At 39.3% G+C, this 26,018-nt stretch overlaps 1 protein-coding gene across 7 annotated transcripts in view; it reads left to right on the top strand.

The window, feature by feature from the left end:
* The first annotated feature begins 6,359 nt into the window (after positions 1-6,359).
* CDC27 (cell division cycle 27) overlaps positions 6,360-26,018 on the top strand; it is a 59,303-nt gene continuing 39,644 nt past the window's right edge. For 2 of the 7 annotated variants that reach the window (XM_054574895.1, XM_054574892.1), the window contains exon 1: positions 6,366-6,664. In XM_054574895.1, the coding sequence (XP_054430870.1) occupies positions 6,638-6,664 (27 nt within the window). In that variant the 5' untranslated portion in view covers positions 6,366-6,637. Of the gene's footprint in view, positions 6,665-26,018 lie in introns of all 7 variants that reach the window. The other 5 variants (XR_008529279.1, XM_054574896.1, XM_054574897.1 and 2 more) reach the window with 5 other exon arrangements.

Raw genomic sequence — 26,018 nt, 5'->3', positions numbered from 1 at the left:
TTTCTTTTTGCTTTCACAGGCAGATGAGGCAAGAGGCGTCCTCAGGTTTCTCTGATTTCCAGAAAAAAATCCAGGAGAGGGGCCCACATGAGGGAGGGAAGGGGAAGGTGGCAGTGGCTAACAGGAGTGTGAGGTGTGGATTTAGGAATGAGGAAGAAGTGGAAAGGAATGGGGCAGGGGGAAGTGAAAGAGCTGAGTACCCACAGTGTGAAATATTTGTGGCCCAAAAAGCAGGGAGCAGGTCCCTGGGGCCAGGCAGATAAGGAGCCTGCCTGCCTGAAGCCTTAGGCCGCTGACAACCCCAGTGGGGGAGGAGAGGCTCCTCAAATCCGTTTCTAATTCTCTTTAAGCAACCCCAGCTAAACAAGTGGCAGAAGCGACCAGAGAAGACCTGTGGTTGCGCAGAAGGGGCCATGCGTCAAGAATCAGGACAGCTGACACTAGCCTCGTTATTCCTAAAACTCCCCTACCCACAGTCCACAAGAGCCCAGTAACTGGAGTCCAAGGTTTCACCTTCTCATGGGCTTCATTCTGCGTCATGGTTACTGACTTTCACCTTCAGATCTTATCTACCCAGAGTATCCTTCCCAGGGCCTATGACAGAGTCTCACCCTCCAGTACATATTGGCCAACCCAGAGCAAAGGAAACAGAGAGAAGGGAAGAGGCAGGAGTGTGAAGAGGAGACTATAGTAGCAGGCACTGGCAGCCTCACAGCTGCCCAGAGAGGCACCTAGTGGTTCCCCAGCCACAGTCACTCCAGCCCACTCAAATGCCCCCACTGGAAGGACTTCAAACTCAGTGGATGGAAAACACGTGACGGAATTTCACACCAACCTGTTTATACCACATGTCAAACTCAGAGACAAACGCGCAGAGGAGAAATGACATCAGCCCTCGTTTGGGCTGGGTGTATAGACACTTACTCACCCTCCTCTCTTTACCTCAAGCCACTCAGAGCCTGCGTGCTGCCCTGAGAGACATCCGTTAGAGTCTTCAGCCTGGGATCAAATGCTGCTGACAGCAGGCCTGGCCATTAATTCCTTGTCCTTGTCATCCTCCCTCCTCTCTTCTGGCCGATGTCTCATAAGCTAGACACGATGGGGCAATGCCCTGGCCAACACTACATTACTCTATCTCTGGAGGACACTGGGTAAATCAGCCTCTGCTGCAACGCAGAGGTGAAGAGGGCCCACTCAGAAGCCAGACTGCCTGGGTCCGAGGCCTGACTAGGTTAGTTCCCTAGGCAAGCTAGTTAACTTCTTCACATCTCAGTTTCCCGTCTATCAAATGTGGCTGCTAACATAACCTCATAGAGTGGCTGTGAGGGTTAAATGTGTCCATGTGGTGACATGCTCACAGCAGTGTCAAGCACAGAGCAAGTGCTCCAAGTCCTTAAGCTTGAATCCAGATTTCACTAGTGTGACCGTTGCTCCCTCTCCCAAGGTCAACTGTGCAAGAATTATAAAGAGAAAATACCAAGGCCCAGCCAGCGTGACTCAGTTGGTTGGAGTGTTGCCCCGTAACCAAAAAGTTGCGGATTCAATTCCCAGTCAGGGGCACATACCTGGGTTACAGTTTCACTCCTGGTCTGGGCATGTATGGGAGGCGATTGATCGATGTTTCTCTCTAGCATCAATGTTTTTCTCCCTTCCTCTCTTTCTAAAGCAATGAAAAAAAAAATGTCTTCGGGTGAGGATTAAAAAAAGAGAGAGAAAGAAAATACCAAGATAAAGATATACCTGTTTTGAACTGGGATGGGTGGTAGAGCAGTGGCTTTGGTTTTGGGGAGGAGGGACCCAGGTCTGGCTGTGGAATGATACAAAAGAAAAGGAGCTGTGGGGTTCTGATCTCTCTTTTCATCCCTCACTGTCTTAGAACAGTGCTGCCCCATCACCTGCGTGACTCAAACCTGTGATCCAGGTGCTGGTAACATCAGGGTGCTGAAGATGTGCTGTGCTGGTGAAGAACTGATAAAAAAAAACAAGTAGGGGTAACGAGACAGTTGTTTCCCTTCCTCATCCCCTAAACTCTCAGGGAAGGTGAATTGCACTCTAAAAAGCACCTCCTCGTAAAGCCAACATTGAAGCTCCCAGGAAAGTAAATGAAAGAAAAGGCTTATTTGTGACTTAGTAAGATAGATACAAGAATTTATGCTAAAATAGAAACCTCTCATGCTGCACATTTTCTAACATAAATATGCAGAAGGGTTTAACTATAATCAACAACACTATATAAAGAGCTAGAAAATGACAAGAAAAGTTTGTATGTTTTGTTGATAGTAACAAATTTAGAGTTGCTTTTCCATTTATACAATATCTCCTTGATTTTCATGTTAGTAATATTTAGTTGACACAAGAATTAGTAAATTTACTTAACTTGTACATAGTTTTGAAACTGATATGCTTTTGCTTCAGAGTCAAATCAATTCTTCCAAAATAGATGAAACAATTTTGTCAATTTGGACATGACTATTAAAGGAAAATAATTTTTTTGGTACTTGATTCAATTATTGGAAAATTTTCAAGTATACTTGGAACAACTTAGGTATGTGAATCTACTTTTTAAACTGTGAATTTTATAAACTCTGAATACAGATCAAATATTTCTGATAAAAAATTAGCATCCAAATTGAGACATGCTATAAGAGTAAAGCACAAATAGCTTTTGAAGACAAAAAAAAAAAAAGAACGTAATACATCTCATTAGTAAATATTACATTGATTACATGTTGAAATTATAATATTTTGGATGTTCTGGGTTAAATAAAATTTAAATATATGCATACTAGAAACATTATCCATTATTCAAGAACACATATGAACAAAAAAAATTCACATTAAAATATTTGATGGTTGTCCAACATGAATGTAGTTTGGGTGGGATGAAATAAAAGGGAATAAATTATCAAACAAGAGAGGTCTTGCATGGACCACTGATGAAAGAAGGCTATAGATCAAGGAGAATGATTAACCTGACCCTCTATATTTAAGATTTCTTACTTCCAAGGAAGAAGGAAAGAAACAATGAGCAGCCTGAAGTCTCATTGGCCCGTAAGGCCCACAGCACCAAACGTAAAGGCAGAAAAGCAGTGGGAAGGTGTCTAAACTCAAAATTCCAAGGACCATGGTAGCATGGCTGAAGCTAATTTCTGTGCTGTGATCAGGACAGTGTCACCTAGTGACATACCCATGAAGTGAACCATGGGAGGGGGGACACTGGGAGGGCACAACAACAGGTGCATTTGAGTCCGCCTGAGGATTTAAAGCAGAGGGCAGGACAGCGGGTGTTTGGTGAAGGGATTTATAGTAGTTGAGAAGCAGCAGAGAACAAGCTGGAATCCTCACCAGTCAGTCATCCAAACTGTGTTCTCCCAGGCATCCTGACAGCTGCAAGGGACTTGAGAGGCCCAGAGAGAAGGAGGCGACTTGCCCAAGGTCATACTGTGAGTTACGGCAGACCAGAGGCTAGAACCCAGGACGCTGCTATAAGGCAACAGTGGGAGCTGGTAGAGCTGACAGAGGTTCCCTCAGGGAGAGGCCAGACCCTCAATGGGCATGGAAGCAAGAAGGCATCAGTGAAGGAGATGGGCTGGCACCCTCAGCATGGATGGCTGTCAGTAAGGGAAAAGAGACTCAAACCCTTTGTGAGAACTTTTTCTCATCATTTGGGGATATGCTTTTAATGCTAAAGACGATTCCCTTTTCTTGGTTTCCTTTTCCACCAACTTCTTTTTTACTTCTTGAATTCTGACTTCCTCTCTAGTGCTCCACCAGTGACTTCTCTGTGGCTAGATACTGTGATCTTCTCTCTAGGCCTTCTCCACTGTACTTACAACACCAAAGTTCTGCCACGGACCTTCCTCTAATCCGGATCACTCTCATTCATTCAACTAACACTTATTGAGCACCTACAGTATGCAGGTACTTTTACTAGAGTGAATAAGAGGACATCCCTGGCTTCAGGGAGCTCTCTATCTGGTGTGGAGGAGAAAGATATATAATAGTTTTAATATAATGATACATAATCTCAGAAAAATATTACATAATTAAAAAGAATGCATTTAGTTCTACCTGAAAAATCTATATCCTCAGTCCCAACTTCTTTCCTACATTGTTCAAACCTCACATTTTCAATTGACATTTGGGCATTTCTCACCTGAGGTATTTCAAACTCAGTATATTTTAAACCCAGCTCATCATCTATCTCCCAAATCATATATTTGTGACACACAAAACAAACAATAACAAAGTATATTCAAGTCAACTATAGCATATACTAGAGACTGAAATATAATGAAGTCTGTGTTTAACCCATTGCTGTACAACTTGCTGAGAGAATAATGAAAGTCTACTTAGAAAATGGAGAAACGAAGAATCTATTATTTGGGGACATCCTCTCCAGATGATATAGATATTTTTGATCTAGCAGCCAGACATGTATATCCCTTCTGAGGAAAAAGAAATAATAGCCAGTTATATCATTCAATTCATTCTTTTTGTTTTAAGTTTGTGCTTACCAAGAGACCTGGTTAGAATTCCAATGTCCTAAGGAGCAGAAATTGGATAAGAATATTTCTCACTGTAAAGGAGTAACTCAGAACTATTTTCATTGTCCATCTCTTTTTCAGATTGGACCATCTAGGATCCTAGAATAATGGAAATTCAGAGCTGCCTAGACTCCCTAGCAGTCTCTTTTCTGCATTCTTGGTCCCTCCTCTCACCTCCAATTCACATAATCCTCAGCTGTCAGCATAGTCTTTCTCAAATTCCATTTTCATGATGTCACACCCTAGCTCAATCACCAACCAGCAGCTCCCTAGGTCTATTTTATCAAATCTAAAGTCATCTCCCTGGAACCCAAAGCTTATCAACTGTCCCCCACACCAACAGTTCTAACCAAGCTTATACAACCTCCACCCCAGACAAGCTAATTTGCTTACAGTTTAGCTTTTTCTCTGTGCTTTTTAAGATTATATTTATTTATTTTTAGAGGGGAAGGGAGGGAGAAAGAGAGGGAGAGAAACATCAATGTGTGGTTGCATCTTGCGCGACCCCTGCTGGGGACCTGGCCTGCAACCCAGGCATGTACCCTACACTGGGAATCGAACTGGCACCCCTTTGGTTTGCAGTTCTGCACTCAATCCACTGAGCCACACCAGCCAGGACTGGTTTTGTTTGTTTGTTTGTTTGTTTGTTGTAAAGACCTCCCTCCAACATCATCCAAAGGAAGGGAGCAGCCATTCTAACTTGATTTCATCTGCATAAACATGAGAAGCAGAAAGATAAATTTCCACACAGTGGAATATGCCATAAGTACCACATACAGTACAGAGATGCACTGACTAGAAAATTAACCTACAAAAACTGTCTTCCTCATCTACTGAAAACCAAAGTTTAATACTTCTCTGGTTCATACATTTTCGGGGGAAGGAAGCAGGAAGTCAATGTGAAAGAGCCTACTGCATGTGAGTGAGATACAGCCACATATATTAATGCATTTAATTCTTTTAATCATTTTTTTCAGACTAAGGAGACGGAAGTTCAGAGAGGCTGTAACTTGCCTAAGGACCCAAAACTGGTTAGTGCCAGAGATTAAATTAAAAATTAAGCCTCTGGATTTCCAATTCCACACTCTTTCCAATACACCAGAATGCTTCCCCCACCAAGAATAAAAATTTCTGCCTGCCTTCTGAGATTTTCCATGATCTGGTCACCTAAGTAAATATTTCCAGTTAGTGGTTTAACTCTTACCAGACTGATCTCATTTCTGCTTCCCTTCAGGTACACCCTCTTTTCTTCTAATTCTAACCATCCTTCAAAGCCCAGTTTGTCTCCTTTTTTCCTTCCATGAAACATTCCTCATCTTAATCCCAGTTAATTTCCCTCTCCTCTGAATGTCTCTATCAATTATAATGGGCACCACATAATTCAGCACTTTGTTACATTGCTCTTTCCTTTAAACAGACTGTAATCTCTTTGAGGACAGGGTCATACCAAAATTTTAAAGGGCGGCAATCCTTCCCAATTTCCTATTTCCCTCTGAGCCATGAAAGGTACTTCTGGAATGGACGAATGACCTAAACTGAACAGGCAAATACTTACTGATTAAAGTTAGCCCCACACTCTCGAGTTTTACCCTTGCCTAATCTACCACGCACCAATTAATAGGGAAAGGTGCAGTGGCGAACCCAGACAGGAGCAAGGCCACGTAACGCTCCCCGCCCACTCGGGGAAGTCTGGAGCAGTCTGCCGGTTCCCGTTTGGGCGTGGTCCAGCCTAGGGTGGCCGATTGGGCGTGGCGTGCGTGATTAAAGGCGTGGCCGAGAAGAGGAGCCTATGCTCTGGGTCAGACTCGGTAGTCTCCGGTAATCCTCGACAATTTCCGGCATCGGTCTCCTCCTCTGACGAATTACTTCGTGTACTTCCGTCCCCCTTCGGGGCTTTTCGTCTGGCTCCCGCGCGGATCTCTCCACTTCGGGTATTTTCGTGTTCCGCTCGGAGGTGCTCGGCAATCGCTCGGCCGCCCCCATCCCTCGGTAACGGTCGCTGGTGAGTTTAAATGAGCCGGGGCTGGCCGGGCCGGAGCCGCTGCGGGGGGGGCCTGAGGCACTGCAGAAAGTGGGCCTGAGCCTCAAGGATGACGGTGCTGCAGGAACCCGTCCAGGTAATGATAACCCTCTTCCCTGAGGCTTGGCTGGCAGCCCCAATTGGGAAGCCGCGTATGGCCACTCCGCGGCCTGGTGCGGCCTAGGCCGGGCTGCTTCTCCCGCCTCCCCTTACGCCGGGTCCTGCCTGTCTTCTCGTCAGTTCAGAGGCCTTGCCCACAACCTAAGCCGTGTTACCTCTGTCCCTGTGTTACTCCGGTCCCTAGTATGAGCGGCGTTCAGCGATAATACCTCCCTTCCCCTCCGAGCCGACGTCGGGCGAGCCCCTCCTGTCAGTCTAGGGGCCTGGCCCCAGCCTGGGTGAGAGATTGGGGCGGGTTACGGGGGAGTGAAAGCTCGCCCCAGGTGCTCTGTTACCGAAAGGGTGATTGGGAAGCACATTTGATTACAGCTTGTACAGTCTTCATAATGGTGGGGCAAGTTTGCGCGGAGGGGTGGTTGGTTTTGTTTTTGTTTTATGTGAGAGGGTAGAGGGATGGTAGGATCGGTATTTTTAATACTAATTTCTATTTTGGTAACAGACTTACTAGCCCACATTGCCTTCCCCGCTCAGTGCATTTCTCACTGAACAATGATCTAAGAAGATAACTCCAAGGCCCACTGCTGAGGTGCAGGCACCTATTACAAGGGGAGGGAGTAGAAACGGCAAATCTGAGGTTTCCCGTGGCCTCTGGTGAAGATCAGGAGTGTTTCAGTGTACATTTATATGGCGTTCAGGAAATGAAATACAAATACTGGTTTTTCCGTCATTTCACTCTCCTTACCACACCAATGTGTGCTTTCAGGCACAGTGCTCTGAGGGCAGGGAAGAAACTCTCCTGGGTTTTAAGTGTGCAGTGCAGTGCAGTGCCAAGTCATTTCCCCCCCTGCCATCTGAAGAAACTGAATCTTTTGTCCCTTGTTGATGGACCAGGTCTGGGAGACTTTTAACCTACCATTTGACCTTTGACTTGATTATAAGAGTTGACCTGTCAATTGCTGTCATTGAGTCATAGGTATTAATTCACATTACCCTTAATAGGCCTGTGATAGCAAATAGAAAATATTTTAAGGCATCATTACTTTCATACTTCATTTTTCTTCAAAGAATGAAATACCCATTTCTCCTAGTTGACTTCTTCTCCAGCTCTATACATATAGCAGCTATTAGTGTTTGAATTACTATAATGTGGGGTTCTATCTTAGGAAATGTACATGTTTGTAAGCTGTACCAGTGCTTCCAAAGCTATTTCTTAACATCTAATTCCTCTTACTAGTAAAAAGTCCCTTTTAAGATTTTTTTTTTTTGAGGCCTAACATGAAATTAGAAATTGCTGTTTGAACCTTAAATGAATAAATAGAACATATAAGTTGTTTAATTTCTATTTGATATTCTTGTAATTTTGTCTTAATAATTGATACATTTGCTCCCTCTGGCCCCCAAAGACTCCTAAAATGATAAACTAGTTGTATTGATAGCCTATAACAACTATTTAATAATTTCAGCTTGTATAAAAGCAGGGAGAATAAAAGAAATATGTAACCTATTAATAGATAGTACCCCTCAGATTTCCTCTTTTTCCTTAAAGTACTTTTGGCAGTAATGCTGTTAGGAATTTTTAAGGCTTAAAAGTCAAATTTGGTTTGTTTGTGTTTTTTGCACACTATCTCTGTCCACTAAGTTTGGGGATGATGGTGAGACGTTTTAGGATATGGCTAGGTGAGAATTTTGGTTGTGATTTATAGAATAAGAAGAAGCCATTCCAGGAGGGATCTGGAGCAGTGGGAGGAACAAGTAACTTTGGTTACAGTGACAAAGATCAACTAATTAGGGATAGTGCTGAAAATGGGAAAGAATTAGTAAGGAGGAAAATAAAAATAGGACAGATAGGATACTGTGTGTATATTTATATTTAACTATGTATTTGTAAAGGAATGAATGTAGGTTGGAAAACTGTTTCCTTTCTTGGGATGCCTCAGTGTTTGTGGTATTACTAGGTATAGGGAAAAGTTGAGAGACAAGATGAAAGCAACTGTTTTCTGCTTTTTTTCTTTAAAGTTTTAATGTAGAATAGCCCTTCTGACAAACCATGTAAGTCTAAATATAAGCTCCTCCTCCAAATTATTTCTCGTAGAAAAGTGTTACTTGTCTGTGGGGTATAAAAAATCAACTTTCTCTCCACCTTCTAAGTTCTTCTAGCTGGGGTAATCAAATTAACATAAAACAGATTAACAGAAGAAAATGTCTAAAATTTATTACAGATATACTTGGGGTGGTGCCACAGAATGGGACTTGAAGATGCATTAGGCAATTGAGGTGTATATGCCATTTTTGTCAAGTGTGAAGGGGGCAGGGGACTGGGATTTCAAAGGAAATGTAAGCAACTCACAAGACGACAAGAAAGAGCAAACATGTGGGGAACAAATTCTTGCTGGGCCACCCAGAAACAATGAGACACAGAAAAGCTCAACAAACAGGCTTTGCTAGGTTTCTCAATTTCTGCCACATTTAGTTTATATTGTGATGATAAGGTGAAGCACCCTTCCTTTTTCCAGCAAAATTCCTTTAGGCGGCTAAGGGAAGAGAGTCAAAGGTTCTGACTCTTTTGTTTCTTAATAATCAGCTTAAAATTATTATCCCAGAAAGGCATATTTTGTGGTGGCAAAACTTTGGTCCCTCACAAGACTTTACAGAAATCTCTCCTATTAGGAGGCAGAAATTCTGTCATAATTTTTTTAAAAGATTTTGTTTGTTTATTTTTAGAGAGGGGGAAAGGAGGGAGAAAGAGAGAGAAAAACATTTATGTGAGAGAAACATCCATGGATTGCCTCTCCTAAGCACCCTGACACTGGGGACCAAATCCACACTCCAGGCATGTGTCCTGACTGGGAATCGAATTCGTGACATTTCACTTTGTGGGCTGATGCTCAACCAACTGAGTCACACTGGTCAGGGCTGTCATAATTTTTAATATAACTGTTTGAAAGATACACTAGTCTTAATGACTTCAACTGGTGCTAATTTGGATGTTTATAAAAACTCACCTGATGAAGTTTTTTAAAAAAGCAAAGACACTTGATTAGATTTATCAATTTATAGTTAGAAATGTTGGATGAAGTTACCAAAAAAAAAAAAGTCTTGTAAAAATTGCCTTAATAAGCAGTATAGTAATTGGGTAATATACACCTAATATTGCTGTAGAGGTCATTAGATAGTGAAAGAGTACATTTGGCTTGGGATAAGGTGTATAGGGACAGCAACTAACAGATGCAGAGTACTATATTTCAAATAACTTACCATTGAAGGTGGTGTATTCAGGAAAATTGTATTAGATGACCCCCACCAAAGGCTTTATTGATGTCAGAGATATATGTGAACAGTTTTAGTAGACTTGTTCTATTCAATGAGTGTAGAAAAAAAATTTCTAAATATGTTTTGTGATTTTACAAATATATATTTGTAACTAAGTTGATAACTCAATAGGCATTAGACTATTTGAGCTTCATTAAAAGCTTATATAGTCAGGTTAGATAAAACACATTTATGATTTTTTCTTTAGGAAAGTAGGAGATTACCTTATATTTAGGTATGTCAACGTAAGAAACACCCAAATCTGCGGAGAATTTTTTTCAGCTTATTTCAGCCAAACTGATAATAATTGCCTGAAAGCAAAATCTCAACAGATTGAGAAAATGCTCCAGAGAACGACAGTTTTATAGTTTATTTTATACATTAGAATCAAAGGAGGAGCTGTAAGGAGGGGTTACATGAAATTCATTAGTAATAGATTAAGAGGGCAGAAGAAAGCAAAGCAAGGACATCTTTGAGATTGAGTAAAAAGTAAAATAGAGACATGCATTTTTTTTACATTGGTGGGTATAGGATAGTTAACAATTAACATTTACAGCACATAAAGATGGTATTTGGGGAACAAAATAACAATAAGGAGTTCCCTGGTTTCATGCTCTGGTGGGAGGTTCTAACCTGAGGGTCTGGAAAAAGGGGATTACTCTGACATTCCAAGGGTATGTTATCTTAGATACAACAAGACAATAGACAGGCTTAATTAAGGTAAAGATTGACCTTTGTCAAGGAAGCTACAGGCCTAGGATGTGACTATCCGCCATGCCTCACTTTTATTTAGGAATTTTTATGTTCAGACCATCCTATTTGGTTACTTTCAATCTCTGAGTTTGTAAGGCCTGCCATTCAGGCCTCCCTGAGCTTGTGAGGTTTAGTATGTATATAACCCCTTTTTTGTCCACAGGTACAATATAATATCCTGAAGACAGTGTTACACAGTAACTGAACTGGGAGATCAAGCTTTGAGGAGTGGGGGTGGAGGGAGAAGTCATTGGGGTGTCTAGCCCACAGGCTGCACGTGGCCCAGGATGGCTATGAATACAGCCCAACACAAAATCATAAATTTACTTAAAACCTTTTTTTTTTGGCTTATCAGTTTTTGATAGTGTTTGTGTATTTAATGAGTGGCCCAAGACAACTATTCTTCAAGTGTGGCCCAGAGACACCAAAAGGTTGGACACCCCTGATCCTGATATAGTCTTTGTGCTTATCCTCTGTTAAGAGAGAAAGCATTAGACAAGTAATCAGAAATTAATAATTACAAATTGTGATAAGAAGGACATTAAAGTAGGGTGTTTGGCCCTGGCTGGTGTGGTTCAGTTGGTTGGAGCATTGTCCCATACTGAAAGGTTGGGGGTTCAGTTCCCGGTTAGGGTGCATACCTAGGTTGCATGTTTGATCACCTGTCCAGGTATGTATGGGAGGCAACCAACTGATGTTTCTCTCTCTCTCTCTCAAATCAATAAATAGTCCTGACTGGTATGACTCAGTTGGTAGGGCATGTACAAGAGGCAACCGATTGATGTTTCTCTTTCACATCAATGTTCTTCTTCCTCTCTTTCTTCCTCTTTTCTCTTTTCTCTAAAAATAAATAAAATCTTTTTAAAAATCATTAGCATATTTAATATAGTAAGAGTGTTAGGAGAGAGACCTAATAGCAGGGCCCTGACGCAAGCTCAGGTGTCAGATTTGTAATTGGACCACCAAAGGAGGTAATGCAAAAGGGCAAAAAGTTAAGAAGTAGCCTCGGTGAAAAATCAAATTGTAAAGACTGTTATGCACCTGCTATGTGCCAAGCACAGAAGAGTATAAAAGACATTCTGAAACCTTCTTACAAAGGCTCTCAGGAAAGACCTTTCTGAGCAAATAACACTGAAGCTGAGATCTGAAGTTTGAGAGGAAACAGTAATTTGAAGAGCATTAAGAAAAAACACCATGTGCAGAGTCTTGACAACATAGCAGAACTTGGCATTAGAAGAACAAAAAGAAGGCTGATGTGGCTGGAATTGCATAGTAATGGAAGGCTATTTTCACTGTAAGGATAGTGGGAAATCACTAGGATGTTCAGCAGAGGGCTGGTGTGATCTTATGTAGATGTTAAGATCTGTATGAGAAATGTTATGGGAGGAGGGAAGAAAAAGTAAAAACAGTTTTAGGCTGAAGGTAACTTAGACTAAAATGGTAGCAGTGGAGTAGGAAAGAGGTAAATTCAAGAGATGTTTTAGAGTTAGAACCAATTAGACATGGAAAATGATTGGATGTGGAGATGTGGTTTAAGTATGGCTGTCCGGATTTCATTTTGGTAGTGCCATTTAATAAAGGGAGAATCTTTTGAGGAAGGGGACACATTTAAAGGAGGACAGTTTAGAATTCATTCTTGTACAAATTGAATTGGAGATTTATGAAACCCAGCCAGTAGAAATGTGGAGGTGTACCCTCTAAGCTTTTGAAGGATCTAGTCTTGTTAGGAAGATAAGAATGCCTAGCAGGAACAACTGGATAATGTTTTAAGTCAGTATGTATTTGGTTACACAGATAGTAATAAAGAAATTCAGAAAAGAGATACTTGCAGACCAGAAGAATGGGAAAGGTTTCTTGAAGGAGTAGAACTTAAAGCTTTTGAAGATGGGAAGGGTATGAATTGGTAGAGAAGAGGAAGAACATTCTTGGCATGGAATAGCATGAGCAAAAGCCCAAAGTTGAGAGTGGTATTTAGGAACAAGAGAACAGTAAAATATTATAACCTTGACTAGAATGGAAATTGAGAGCCTCAAGAGATAAGGTTTTGCTAGCCAGATTGAATCAGGTCATTGGGAACTTAAAATCCAGGCTGAGTAGTTTAGATTTAATGTATTGAAATAAATAGCCATTGTAGGTTTTTAAACAGAAGGATTCTATAATGGAAACACTACTTTGGGAAGATCAATCTGGTGCTATTGGGAAGGAGTGACAAGGCAAGAGTTAGGGACACATATAAGTTACCAGAAACATCCAGTTACATGGTAATGTACACCAGGGTTTCTCAATCTTGGCACTATTGATGTTTGGAGCAAGCTAATTCTTTGTTGTGGGAGACACTGCCCTGTGTATTGTAGAGTTTTTGCAGCATCCCTGGCCTCTACCCACTAGATGCTCCCTCTATTTTTGACAACCCAAAATGCCCCCCGCCCCCACCCACATTGCCAAATGTCCCTTGGTTGGGGCAGGGAGGTATTGCCCAGATTACAAACTGCTAATGTAGACCTAAACTAGAGTTCTAGAAATGAAATTATAATGTATAATAGGAAAATTCCACAGTGATTTTATTTTCTTATACCTTCTTATATTGCCTGAAGCTTTTATTATCTATTTTTTTATGGTATAAAATAAGGCAGCTATTTTCTTTTTTGACAAGAACAAAACCAAACTATTTATATGGTCACATTTAAGTCTGAATTAGTTGTGCAGCTTACAGAGGTTTATTTCTATTTTGAATAGTAAGTCGTGTTTAAGAAGAGGAAGCAAGGAAGGAAATTTGCCATTTAATTTTTATGTTGTTGATTTATCTTTTAAATTAATGCAACCTAGAACTGACCTATTAATTTAAGCAATAGGGGTTGTCTTTCTAACTTTTTGCCGGGGGGGGGGGCGGTTTCTCTTTGACTTTTATAACTTTTAGTAGCATTTTACCCACATGGCTTAATTTGTAGAACTCCTGTGGTGATGTACTGAGTGATATTCTTTTAGAGACAGATCCACACTGGTTGAGCAGAAATAGATGAGTAACTAGCTAGGGGGCTACTCTTAGCCCTGATAGTTATCAGCTACCAGTTTGTAGTGTCCTAGAGAATAGTTCATCCCCAACCCCATTCCCCAAGAGACACCATCACTCAGGAACTGAGAGGTGCTTGAGCAGAGTGGTAATGGAAGCTGTATGTGGGGTTCTCATGAGTGACAAGTTTTACTACTGGGATTTATGGGAGCTTGAGTTGGTTTTCTTTACTAACCTTTTCTGACCCTCTTAAAAGTCGATGATTAAAAAATATTGTTGTTCTGAGCAAAGCTGGATTTTAAATCAGAAATGGATAGAACTCTCTTCTTTTAAAGATTTTATTTATTTACTTTTAGAGAGGGGGGAAGGGAAGGAGAAGGAGAGGGAGAGAAATATCAATGTTTGGTTGCCTCTTGCGCACCCCCTACTGGGGACCTGGCCTGCAACCCAGGCATGTGCCCTGACTGGGAATTGAACCAGCAACCCCTTGTTTTGCAGGCTGGCATTCAGTCCACTGAGCCACAAGAGTACAGCCAGGGCAGAACTCTTAAATATGGTACTTTATTTCTCTTACATTTAATTTTAAAATGAAAATAATTCAAAGTTTAGAACTTTATGGCCATAGTACGTATGCGTCAAATTTGGTGATCAGCAGTACTAAGGTAGCTAGTAAATCATTTGTGTCTTTTGGGGCTTATATGTCACAAAACAAACAATTGTGGCAGATATGCTGGTAGATATTTTATAATACAACTATAAAATATATATTGAATTTATTTTTATTAAGAGATGGGAAAGAAAATGGTTTTGAGTGTCTAATATGTGCCAGTCAGTATACTAGGAGCACTATATACGTGTTATTTTATTTAACCCACACAAGTCCATTTTTCATATGAAGAAACTGAGTCTGAGAAGAGTTAAATAACTTCCACAGTCACACTGCTGGAAGTACTAGCACACAGCTTTGAACAAAGGTCCCAAACATAAAACCCTGGGTATGTTCTTTTTACACCATGTTCTTTCATGTACAACAAAATTAAACAAGCAAACTCTTAGGAAATTTCCATATTGTAAGTGAGTAATTAGGTGATGATCATTTGCATTACAACATAATTCTTCTACGTGCCACAAAGTTTCTTCTAAGAGAGAATTCCAGAGATCCTTAACAATTGGATATAGAAGAATACAGAGAAACTTAAAGCTAAGACTAACATATAAGAAATGAAAGATCATTTGTTTTTAGTTCAAGATACATTAGTTGAGCACCTGCTTTAAAAGTACGTAATAGATGCTGGGATTATAACAGCGAGCAAAAACAGATGTCCCTACCTTTCTAGAGTTTATATTATAGTGAGGAAGATATATATTATGCAGTGCTCTCCTAGATAAATGTAAATTACAACATTGAGAAGAATTATAAAGGAAAGATACGTGGTGCTATTTGAGTGTATAATAAGGATGCCTAACCTCATCTGGGGGTCCCAAAAAAAGCCTTCCCTGAGAAAGAAGTCCAAAGAATGACTAGAATTTTCATGGTTTGGAGGGAAGGAGGAGCCTGACAGGTAAAGTGAATTGTATGTTTAACAGCCCTGTGGCAGGAAAGTAACATGACAGGTTTGAGGAGCTGAAAGAAGGTCATTGTGTGAGCATGGAGAGGGTAAGAAAACACGATACAAGAGGAACTGGAGAGGTAACCATGTACTCCACTACACCGCCGAGTTTGGTGGCTTTGGTTTTTATTATTAAGGACTGTTAGAAGCCACAGAAGGATTTTAGCAAAGGGGTAATATGATCAGAGATGATCTGTGAAAAGCTCACAGGGAGAAAATGCATCTTAGGGTAAAAAAAAAAGAACTCAGGCCAAATAAAAGAGTATTAAAGTAATCCATGGAAAAAGTGATACGCCTTAAAAAGTAAATGTTCATTGAGTTTCTTCCTTTCATTATTACTTCCGTTGCATAATTTAAATGAGTATCATTTTGAAAAATAGCTATATGCATGGTTCTAGACCCCTAGGTTATCTGGTCTGATAGGACACCAGAGGGCCAGGTCAGTTCTTATGGGGGTTTTAAAAAAGCCATGTACTGTGTTAGACTTACCTCAGAGGTTAATGTTTTTATCCTTATTTTACAGATGATTAAAGCCCTAAGGAATGTCTTGGTCATCTTTATTATTGTCAGAGGGATTCTCTTTATTGCCTGGATTGGGGTGTGGAGATCACATTAGACATTAAAAAAATAATTGTTGAGTCAAATTAGATTTGCATACCATTTAGCCTGTTTTCTTTTTTTTTTGAGTTATTATGTAGTACAAATGTTGAAATTCTCTGAAGAGAACACTTCATAGTTTACCACATTTCCGATTATCTTGTAACATAGAAGAGATGTAGGTAAGGTAGCAGTGATTCTGTAGTATATATAAAACCTGCTCTTAAATTCACCCCTTACAATACCACATTTTTTAGTAGTTCATTTTTTTTATTGTATTATTTTTCCATTACCATTTATTCCCCAGCAGCACCATGTATTTTTGTTCTAAGGTTTGGCTTCCCAATTGTTTGATAAAAAAATTCGAAAGCACAGTGACCCCAATGACAATGACCAAATAGGTGCCAGTAGAGATCTGAAAATTCAAAAGGTTAAGGCTGTGTACAGCCCTACAGAACCTGATTTTCTCAAGTTGGTTAAATGTTTTACCGAGATCAGGATCATGTAGCATTATCAAGTAAGATAAGGCAAGTGATCTGAGTAGAGTAGAGGGAAGAATATGACATAATCTAGGGTGCTATTAACCAGAGAAATCTGGGTGTCTTCCATGTATTTATAGATTACACTACTAAGAGATTTTACTACCCTCAAACCTGATATATTCCAGCCCTTCTGTCAGACTGACCTTTATCTCCATACCAGATTCTTGCTTCCTTTGCTTTTTAATGTTTTACTTATTGTATCAAGAAGAAACAACTAAATGTTATTTTGTATTTTATATTGTCAACATTAATATTCTCTTTTATTCATATAAGTAAAAGTTAATTATAGGAGGAATGTCTTCACTTGTGTTTTACCTCTAGATTGGGTTTCTAAAAGTTTTTAGGTCAGTAAATGGAAGATGGATCTAGAGTTCCAAAACATTCATTCCACAAACATTTATTGAACATTTATTATGTTTAGGGGCAGGGATCTAGGATAACTAGGGAAATAACTCAAGAAGTAGGATAACCAGGGAATTCTAGAGAAAAATAAAATCTAGCTTTTGTCTTCAGAAAATTGCAACCTAGTTAACCAAATAATATAACCAAATCTAATCAGCAACCTGATGTTTTAAAAAAGCATAAACAAGCTGTCTAGAACCATAGGATGTAGTAATTAATATTGCATGGGATAGATCAGTGAAGGCTTCATGAAAGGCAGCAGAGCATGTAAACTGAATTTTGAAGAAGGGGTAACTGAAATTTCAGGAGATAGAAGTTAAAGACAAAGGACAGTCCAAACAGAGGCAACAGTGTTAGCAAAAACTCTGAAATATTGAAATACAGTGGATGTTTAGGGACCTAGAGGCTTTTTCTTGTTCTAGACCATAGGCAGCTTTAGTGAGATGTGAAAATAGAGCTGAAAAAGGAAGATTAAAGCCAGATGGAATTTGAATATTAAGGACTTGTGCTGCATTCTATAAGTATATATTTTGTAAATTTTGTGGAGCTACCCAAGAGGAAACATTAGAAAGTTTTCATTAGGGAGGAAGATAGGATGATAATAATGAGGATGGTAAGCAGCTAAAATGTATTGAGTTATTAAGTACGTGCTAGGAACCATTATGTACTTTACTGGAGTCTTATGTTTTAAATTAAGAAACTAAGACTTAAAGAGACATGAAGTTACTTGCCCACAACACAGAACTAGTAAGTCATGGAATGTGGATTTGAATCCAAACCTCTCCCTATAGTCTTCTGTTAGCAGTGATGATATTTACACTTTAAGAAGGTAATTCAGGGACAGGATGGATTGCATAACAGCTTACAGGCAGGAAGACAGTTTAGGAAACTAAGAGTTTAAAGGAAAGAAGATTCTATTACAGACTGGGACTAGTAAAGTGGGGATAGATTCGAGGTTCCTTTCTTTAGGCACAATTCTGTAAATAATGGTGACTCACTAATCAGCACATTAAAACCTTTTAATTCCATAATGCACTCAAATTGAACTGCCAGTACATTCATGATTTCATGTATACTGTATGAAGCCACAGATGTGACCTTGGGCAGTTTGAGTTTCAAACAAAGAGCCTATCTCCTAGTCCCAACAGCAGCAGTACTCCTCAAGACACTATTACTGTAGTAATCTCTAGTTTGCAAAGAGAAAGCACCTTTCCAGGTCAGTAACTTGTCTCTTCCCCTTTCTTTTAATTACGGTAGTCCCCTCCTACTCATGATCTGCCAAGGCCTGAAAATATTAAATGGAAAATTCCAGAAATAAAAAATTCATAACTTAATTGCATGCTGTTCTGAGTAGTGTGATGAAATCTCACATAGTCCTGCTCCATCCCGCCCAGGATGTGAATCATCTCTTTGTCTAGTTGTTCATGCTGTATACGCTACCTGTACAATAGTTACTTCTCAGCCTTCTCATCATCATCAGATTGACTGTTGTGATATCGCAGCACTTGTGTTCAAGTAACCCTTATTTTATGCTTAATAATGCCCCAAAGCACAAGAGTAGTGATGCTGGCAATTTGGAAATGCCAAACAGAAACTGTAAAGTGCTTTTTTTTTTAAGTGAAAAGGTGAGTACGATACAATAGGATCTTTTGAAATAGAAACCACAATCACATGACTTTTATTACAGTATATTGTTACAATTATTCTATTTCATTATTAGTTATTGTTAATCTCTTACTCTGTCTAATTTATAAATTAAACTTTATCACAGGTTATGTATGTATAGCAAAAATAGTAGCCAGCAGAAGTAACACCTGCTTGGGTGTGGTTGGTAGACTAATAATATGGGTGTAATAATTTATAGTTTTAATTTGAACATTTCACCTAAAATGTCATATGATGTGCTTGAGTGTGATATTGTTGTATGTTTTTTTTTAAGATTTTATTTATTTATCTTTAGAGAGAGGGGGAGTGAGGGAGAGAAACATCAATGTGTGATTGCCTCTTGTGCACTCCCTATTGGGGATTTGGCCTGCAACCCAGACATGTGCCCTGACTGGGAATTGAACCTTGACCCTCTGGTTCACAGGCTGGTGCTCAATCCACTGAGCCACACCAGCCAGGGCATGATATTGTTACGTTACAGAATTACATGCTTAAGATTTTGTAATAAAAAAGAGGCTTTATTTGTACCAGATCCTGTTTGTGTATGTGTGTGTGTGTATTAAACTTTATATATCTATAAATTAAACTATATATACATATAAAATATAAATATAAAAATATTTATTCACACACATACTGTAGGGTTTGGTGCTATTTGCTGGTTTCAGGCATCTACTGGGAGGTCTTAGAACATATTCCCCATGGATGGGGGGACTATTGTAGCTAACTTTTTTTCTTTCCTCGCCTGAGGGCATGCTTATTGATTTTAGAGAGAGGGGAAGAGAGGGAGAAAGAGAGTGAGGGAGGGAAATGTCAATATGAGAGAGAGTTACCTGTGGGCTTGCACACACACACCTCTTCCTTGGACCTGAACCCACAACCAAGGCATGTGCCCTGAATGGGAATGAAGCCTGTGATCTTTCAGTTTATGGGACGATGCTCCAACCAACTGAGCCACACCGGCCAAGACTGCTATATCTAACTTTAATTCCACAAATATTTATTGAACACTTATTATGCAGGCTCCAATACTGTCTTCAGTTAGCTAGAACAGTGATTTTATTTTTTAATTTATAAATCATATTTATTCTATTACAGTTGTCTCAATTTTTACCCCTTTACCCACTTCTACCCATCCTACCCCCACCCCCCACTCCCATAGTCAGTTCCCACTCTGTTATCCATGTCCATGGGTCATTCATACATGTTCTTTTTCTAGTCCCTTCCTCTTCTTTCCACCATTGTCCTCTTTCCCCATCCCCTCTCGTCACTTTCAGTCTGCTCCACGTTTCCGTGCCTGTGGTTTATTCTGTTCGTTAGTTTACTTTGTTGAATAGAGTCCACTTATAGGTGAGATCATATGGTATTTGTCTTTCATCAACTGGCTTATTTCACTTAACTTAATATTCTCCAGTTCCATCCATGTTGTCACAAAAAGTAGGAGTTCCATCTCTCTCTCTTTCTTTCTTAAATGCAGATTGATTTTATTTATTTTTTTAAATGTCAAAGTTAATTATAAAATATTTAAAAAATTTAAAACCACTATAAAGTCTCAGCAATTAAACCAACATGACATCAGCACAGAAATAATCAAGTAGATCAATGAAATATAATGAGCATTCTAGAGACAAATGTCTATATCTGTCTAACAATAGATGATTAAGTTGATATTTCAAATCAATGGGTAAAATAAGGCTTATTCAACAAATAAAGTGCATGGACCACTATTACTTGAAATAAAACAAATATAGAGCCGTATTTCAGACATTATACAAGAAATATTCAGGTGAGTTAAAAATCAGTATGTAGAATCTAAGGAGTTTTAGAAGAAGATAGAACTAATATTTTTCATGACCTGAAGTAAAATATTCAAATCCAGAAGCTATGAAGTAAATATTAATAATATGACTATATTAAACATTTAACTGTATAGTAATATACATATTAAAAAAGTTAAAGGACAAGGAATAGAATAGAAAAGTATTTGCAACACATCTAAAACATGGTTAATAGGTTTTTTTGTTGTTGTTTTCTTTTGGAAAAAAGTTCTACAAACCTTTAATCAATAAATAGATAAAGGCTACCAAAAAGCCATTTAAAGTTTTTTTTAAAAAATAGAAATATGCAAGAAATATACTAAAACAGGTTTAGTTTCAACAAATAGTAAAGGAACAATTAAATAACATCATTGTCACAATCAGATTAATGAGTATTAAAAATATTGGTAATATCAAGTATTGGCAACTCTAAAAGGAACTGGACAGTCATAGAAACTTTTTCTTCATCTTAAAGCAGTCCCTTCAGCATATTTTGCAGTGTTGGTTTGGTGGAGGTGTAGTCTTTTAGCCTTCTTTTTTCTGGGAAACTCCTTATTTTGCCTTTCATTTTAATTGAGAGCCTTGCTGGGTAGAGCACTCTTGGTTGCAGGCCTTTGCTTTTCAATACTTGAAATATTTCTTGCCATTCCCTTCTGGCTTGCAGTGTTTCTGTTGAGAAGTCAGATGCTAGCCGTATCAGGGCTCCCTTATATGTTATTACCTCTTTCTCCCTTGCTTGCTTTAGGATTCTCTGTTTGTCTTTGATATTTGCCATTTTAATGATGATGTGTCTTGGAGTGGGCCTCATTGGGTTCCTCTTGAATGGGACCCTCTGTGCTTCCTGGACTTGTGACTTTTTCTCTCCTCCAGTTAGAGAAGTTTTCCATCATTATTTTTTCCAAACAGGTTCTCTATCCCTTCCTCATCCTCTTCTCCTTCTGGTATCCCTATTATACGGATATATTACGTTTCAGGTTGTCCTGCATTTCCCTAAATGCCTCTTCATTCTTTTTGAGTCTTTTTCATTTTCTTGCTCTTTCTGGGAGCTTTTTTCTACCTTGTCCTCCAGCTCGCTGATTTGGTCCTCAGCTTCATCCAGCCTGCTTTGGATTCCTTCTCCTGTGTTCTTCAATTCAGAAATTGTATTGTTCATTTCCTCTTGTCTCTTATAGATAGTTTCTTTGTCCTTGTTCATGCTGATATAGTTTGCAGTAAATTCCTCATAGTTTCCCTGTAGTTTTTTGTAATTTTCTCTTAGCTCACTGAGCTCATTGAGCTTCCTTAGAACCGTTGTTTGGAACTCAATATTTGATAGTTTACTTGCCTCTATTTCTTTTAGTCCTCTTTGTGGGTATTCCTCCTTTCCCTTCGAGTGGAGGGTATTTCTTTGTCTTCCCATTATTTGTGAGACTCTTCTTTTTTGCTTCTGATTCTTAGGTTGATCTGTCTTAATTTCCTGACTTTATGGTGTGAACTTCTATGGTTGGAGACTGCTGTTTTTACTTTCTAGATCTGCCCTCTGATGATTTCAGATGTTGACCCTGTCTGACCTTAGGCAGTCTGTTCAAGACTTCCAGGAATCTACTGTCTGTGGCTGTTTCCTTCAGCTATTAACCTAGTCACTCTGCACTCAGCAGGCTGCCTTAGACAGCTCAGGGCGGGGCAGAGTCAGGGCGGGGTTATTGGGTCCTCTGACACTGGTGTGCTATGACCGAGGAGTCCGCACTGGGATCCCACCGGCTACTCTCCATTCTCTCCCCAAAGGGTCCATCCCCAGTCTCTCCTCGAGTGTCGCCAGACCTCTCTGCGCCCCCTTTAGCCAAGGATCTACTGTCTGTGGTTGCCACTCTGCACTCAGCGGGCAGCTTAGACAGCACAGGGCAGGGTGGAATGCCACCTGGGGGTGGGGCTATAGGGTCCTTTGACGCTGGTGCCGCTCAGGAGCAAGGTCTCTGCCTGAGCAAGATGGCAGCTGCCACATGGGGGATGAGTCAGCACTGAGATCCCGCTGGCTACTCCCTCAGTTCTCTCCCCAAAGCCTCCTTCCCCAGTTTCTCCTCAGGTGTCTCTAGCCCACTCTGCCACCGACTTTGCCGGAGAACAGGGTAAGTGGCTGCAGATAAAAATTTATGCATTGACCCTTTAAACAGTTCTTTGCATCTCCAGCCACCTGTCTGGCAGAGAGCAACCCTGCCGCTTTTCACAGCTGGCTGTTCTCTGTGTACTTTTTGGGCTCTGGTGTCGTAGGCTAGAGATCCCCACTTTCGGTTTAGGCCCTGCTCTTCTCAGGGGGATCCAACTGGCCGTTTCAATATCCTCTGGTGCTGCCGTCCACCGGCGCCCCGCCCGCCTTCTCAGGTCTGTACCGCACTCCTTACCAGTTAGATTGCGCTAAAGCAGATTCTTCCGATCCTTCTGTCTCCAACATTACAAGGCTTCTCTCTCACTATTGTTCAGTTGTTTGTTACAGGTGATTTCTCACAATTTAGTTGTAATTCCAGGTTGGTCCTGGGAAGAGGTCAGTGTGACTTCCACTCACTCCTCCACCATCTTGATTCCTCCTAGACCAATGATTCTTAGTGAATCAGGATATCTGTGAACCCCTAATGCTGTATACAGATTTTCTGTATATGCGCATGTGCTTTTTTCTGGGGAGTCCTATTGCTTTCATAAGTTTTTTTTATGACAGTGTGCTATAAAAGGAGGGGGAACTACCTATTTAGAATGGAGAAGAATGGTTCTGGACCCTGAATGCTTACCAGTAAAAAGGTTTAAAAATAAGGATATCTAAACTCAATTCAACTTCCAGGGATTGTGATTTAGTGGATTTGAGGTTAGAGCACCATCAAGCAAGGGTTGATAGCTACTGATCTATACAGGAGTAACACTAAAATCTACTTCATGAGAACAGAAACTGTTAATGATTACACTCCCAGAGTCTAGAAAGTGCCTGGGCCACAGTAGGCACTCAATAAATATTTATTAAATTAGTGAGTACTAGAGCCTACCAGTTCAGAAAAGTTAAAAAAGACACCTCCCCTTCCCCCTGAGCTTTATCGTTCGTAGTAAGTCATGATGAAATCATTAAAAACATTTCCTCACACAGTAACAGTGTACCATTGTATCCTAAATAGCTAAGTATGTTGGTATCCACCACAGGCAAATGCTATGAGGAGAAGTAAAGCTGAGTTAGTAGTAAGGAGTAGGAACCTCAGATCCTCAGCTAATGATATGTGGAATACTTATAAGCAATAAATATGGGAACATTTTATTGGGGGTTCTGGCTGTTTCAGAATAGCCTGTATTGAGTACCTTTTAAATTTAGATGGCTATAACTTGGGAAGGATCACGTATGTAGGGATCTAATAGTATTTCTTAACAGGTCCTATTGGTATTTAGTGGCCTCTTTTTTTTTTCTCTCTTCCCATCTTCTTATCCCTCCAGTAATAGAGAGTACCCTCCAATTACTGAGTCTTTTTAGGGATTGTATGCTGTTTCAGTATTCTAAGTATTTATGTCTATAAAATTGAGGGACATTGTGGAATTAATTTATATGGATGTATTCAAGAAGCACTGATATATGCACCTGGCAGAAAACTGATGTATGGCAAAATTACAATTGTTATAAACCCCTTTCTCTTCTGGAAATTATGAGTAGGGATATTGGGATAAATTATCTTTAGTGCAGAGTCTATAAACATCTGAAAACTCCAAGATTTCTCTTATGTAGAGCAGATAAATAATTTTTATGTACATACATTGGAATCGTTTTACAGAATATGCCAACCATTTCTGGAAATATTGGAGGAAAGTGAAATAGTAGTTTATTAAATTTCAGACCAAAGGAGATTTCTTTGTAGCCCAAGTAATCTAGGTGGGTTCTGAAAGGAGATGGTTTTTTAATTCATTTATATGTAGGATGTTTTAATAAGTATCAGAGATGGGTTAGGGCTAAGAAAGAACATGAAGACCTACAAACAAGAAACCATGAAATAAGTAATTCAAGTCTTTCTTTTAAAGCAAAGGGACAAGACCTGAAGGATTAGAAATTATTTTATTAATAACATCTTGAATTAACATTGGATGAGACAGCCTCTTTGGCTTTGTGAATTCTGCTAAGCAGAGGTTTTTTAATTAGAATAAGTCTTTTAGATCATTCCTTTTCAAACTTTAATAGGCATATAAATCACCTGGGGATCTTGTTAAAATGCAGATTCCAATTTAGTAGGCCTGGGATGAGATCTCAGATTGTACACTTCTAGTAAGCTCTTAGGATGGCTGCTCCAAGAACCACACACACTTTGAGCAGCAAAGTTTCTTGAAGTAGCAGGAAGTGACTGGATTAATGACGCTAACATTGGAGGAAAAAATGCTACCTGTGTTGGTATAGTTCACTCAAAAGTAAGTTTAAATTTTCACACTCATTTCCCTTGACATTACCTACTAAAGATGAACATGTATACTCAACAATCCAGTAATTTTATTCTTGAGTATATATCCTAATTTGGAGAAAATCTTAAACATACCCCAAGAGACAAATATAAGAGTTTTCATTGTAGCATTATTATAACTGGGGAATAAAACAAACTAGAGATAACCCAAATGTGTGTATGCTATAAAGTAGATAAAATACATTTTTGTATATTCATACAATGGAAACATAGAATAATTCAGCAATCAAAATAAATGAACTCCATCTGCACACATCATCGAGGATGAGTTTTCAGAACACAATATTGTATTACAAAATCATAGCAGAACACATATAAAATCAAAAAATAAACAGTGCTATATTGCTTAAGGATGATACATAGAAATGTATAAAAATTGTGAAGAAAGCCAAAAGAAGGATTAACAAAATTCAGAGTGGTGGTTTCTTCTTTAAGTCAGAGAGAGATTTTGTGACCGATGAGGAGCTTCACAGATATTGGTAGTATTTTCCTTCTTGAGCTGGATAAGGGAGTACATGGGTCTAAATGTTTCTGTTTATTATTATTACTTAAAATGTTCTTATATCTGTTACATACTTAAGGAAGTATTTCATAACTCTAAAAAAGAAAAAAATATCTTCTACTGGATTCCAGGATATTCCTCTGATAGCTTTACTCGCTTGTATTTCAGTATGCTGCCTTGCGAGAACTGGGTGGCATTAAGGGTATTCGATGGGGAAGTATTTGTTGTAGGATGACACACATTTGAAAATTTTCCTTATGTGTATCATGAAAAATTGCTGAAAACCACTGATTTAAGATCGGAGCAGTATAGTTTAATAGTGTAGTCAGACCTGCAAACTAATAACTGTAATATAATGAGTGCTCATACTAGAAGAGATATATTCATAAAAAAAAAAAAATAGCTAAAGATCAGCCAGGAAAGCTTGATGAAATAGGTGTTATTTAAGCTGGGTCTTTAGGAATGAGGGAAAAAGAATTCCCCCAGTGAAGGAAAAAGAATTACAAAGGCACAGAGGCCTAAAAGGCCGTGGATAGTGTAGTGAATTAAGTTAGCTTTTTTAGCAACTGTACCGTGAAGAGCTTTATCTAACACACTTTGGAGTTTGCACCGTGGACGTTGAAGTTTTATCAGTTAAATTAGGGACGTTGATTTGAGGTTTATATGCAAGGGT

This window comes from Pteronotus mesoamericanus, unplaced genomic scaffold (genome assembly GCF_021234165.1).
Source record: "Pteronotus mesoamericanus isolate MK-2021 breed Mesoamerican mustached bat unplaced genomic scaffold, CSHL_Meso_final contig_269, whole genome shotgun sequence".
Classification (NCBI taxonomy): domain Eukaryota; kingdom Metazoa; phylum Chordata; class Mammalia; order Chiroptera; family Mormoopidae; genus Pteronotus; species Pteronotus mesoamericanus.
Note: the sequence above shows the minus strand (reverse complement) of the source record. Positions and strands in the feature narration are given on the sequence as shown.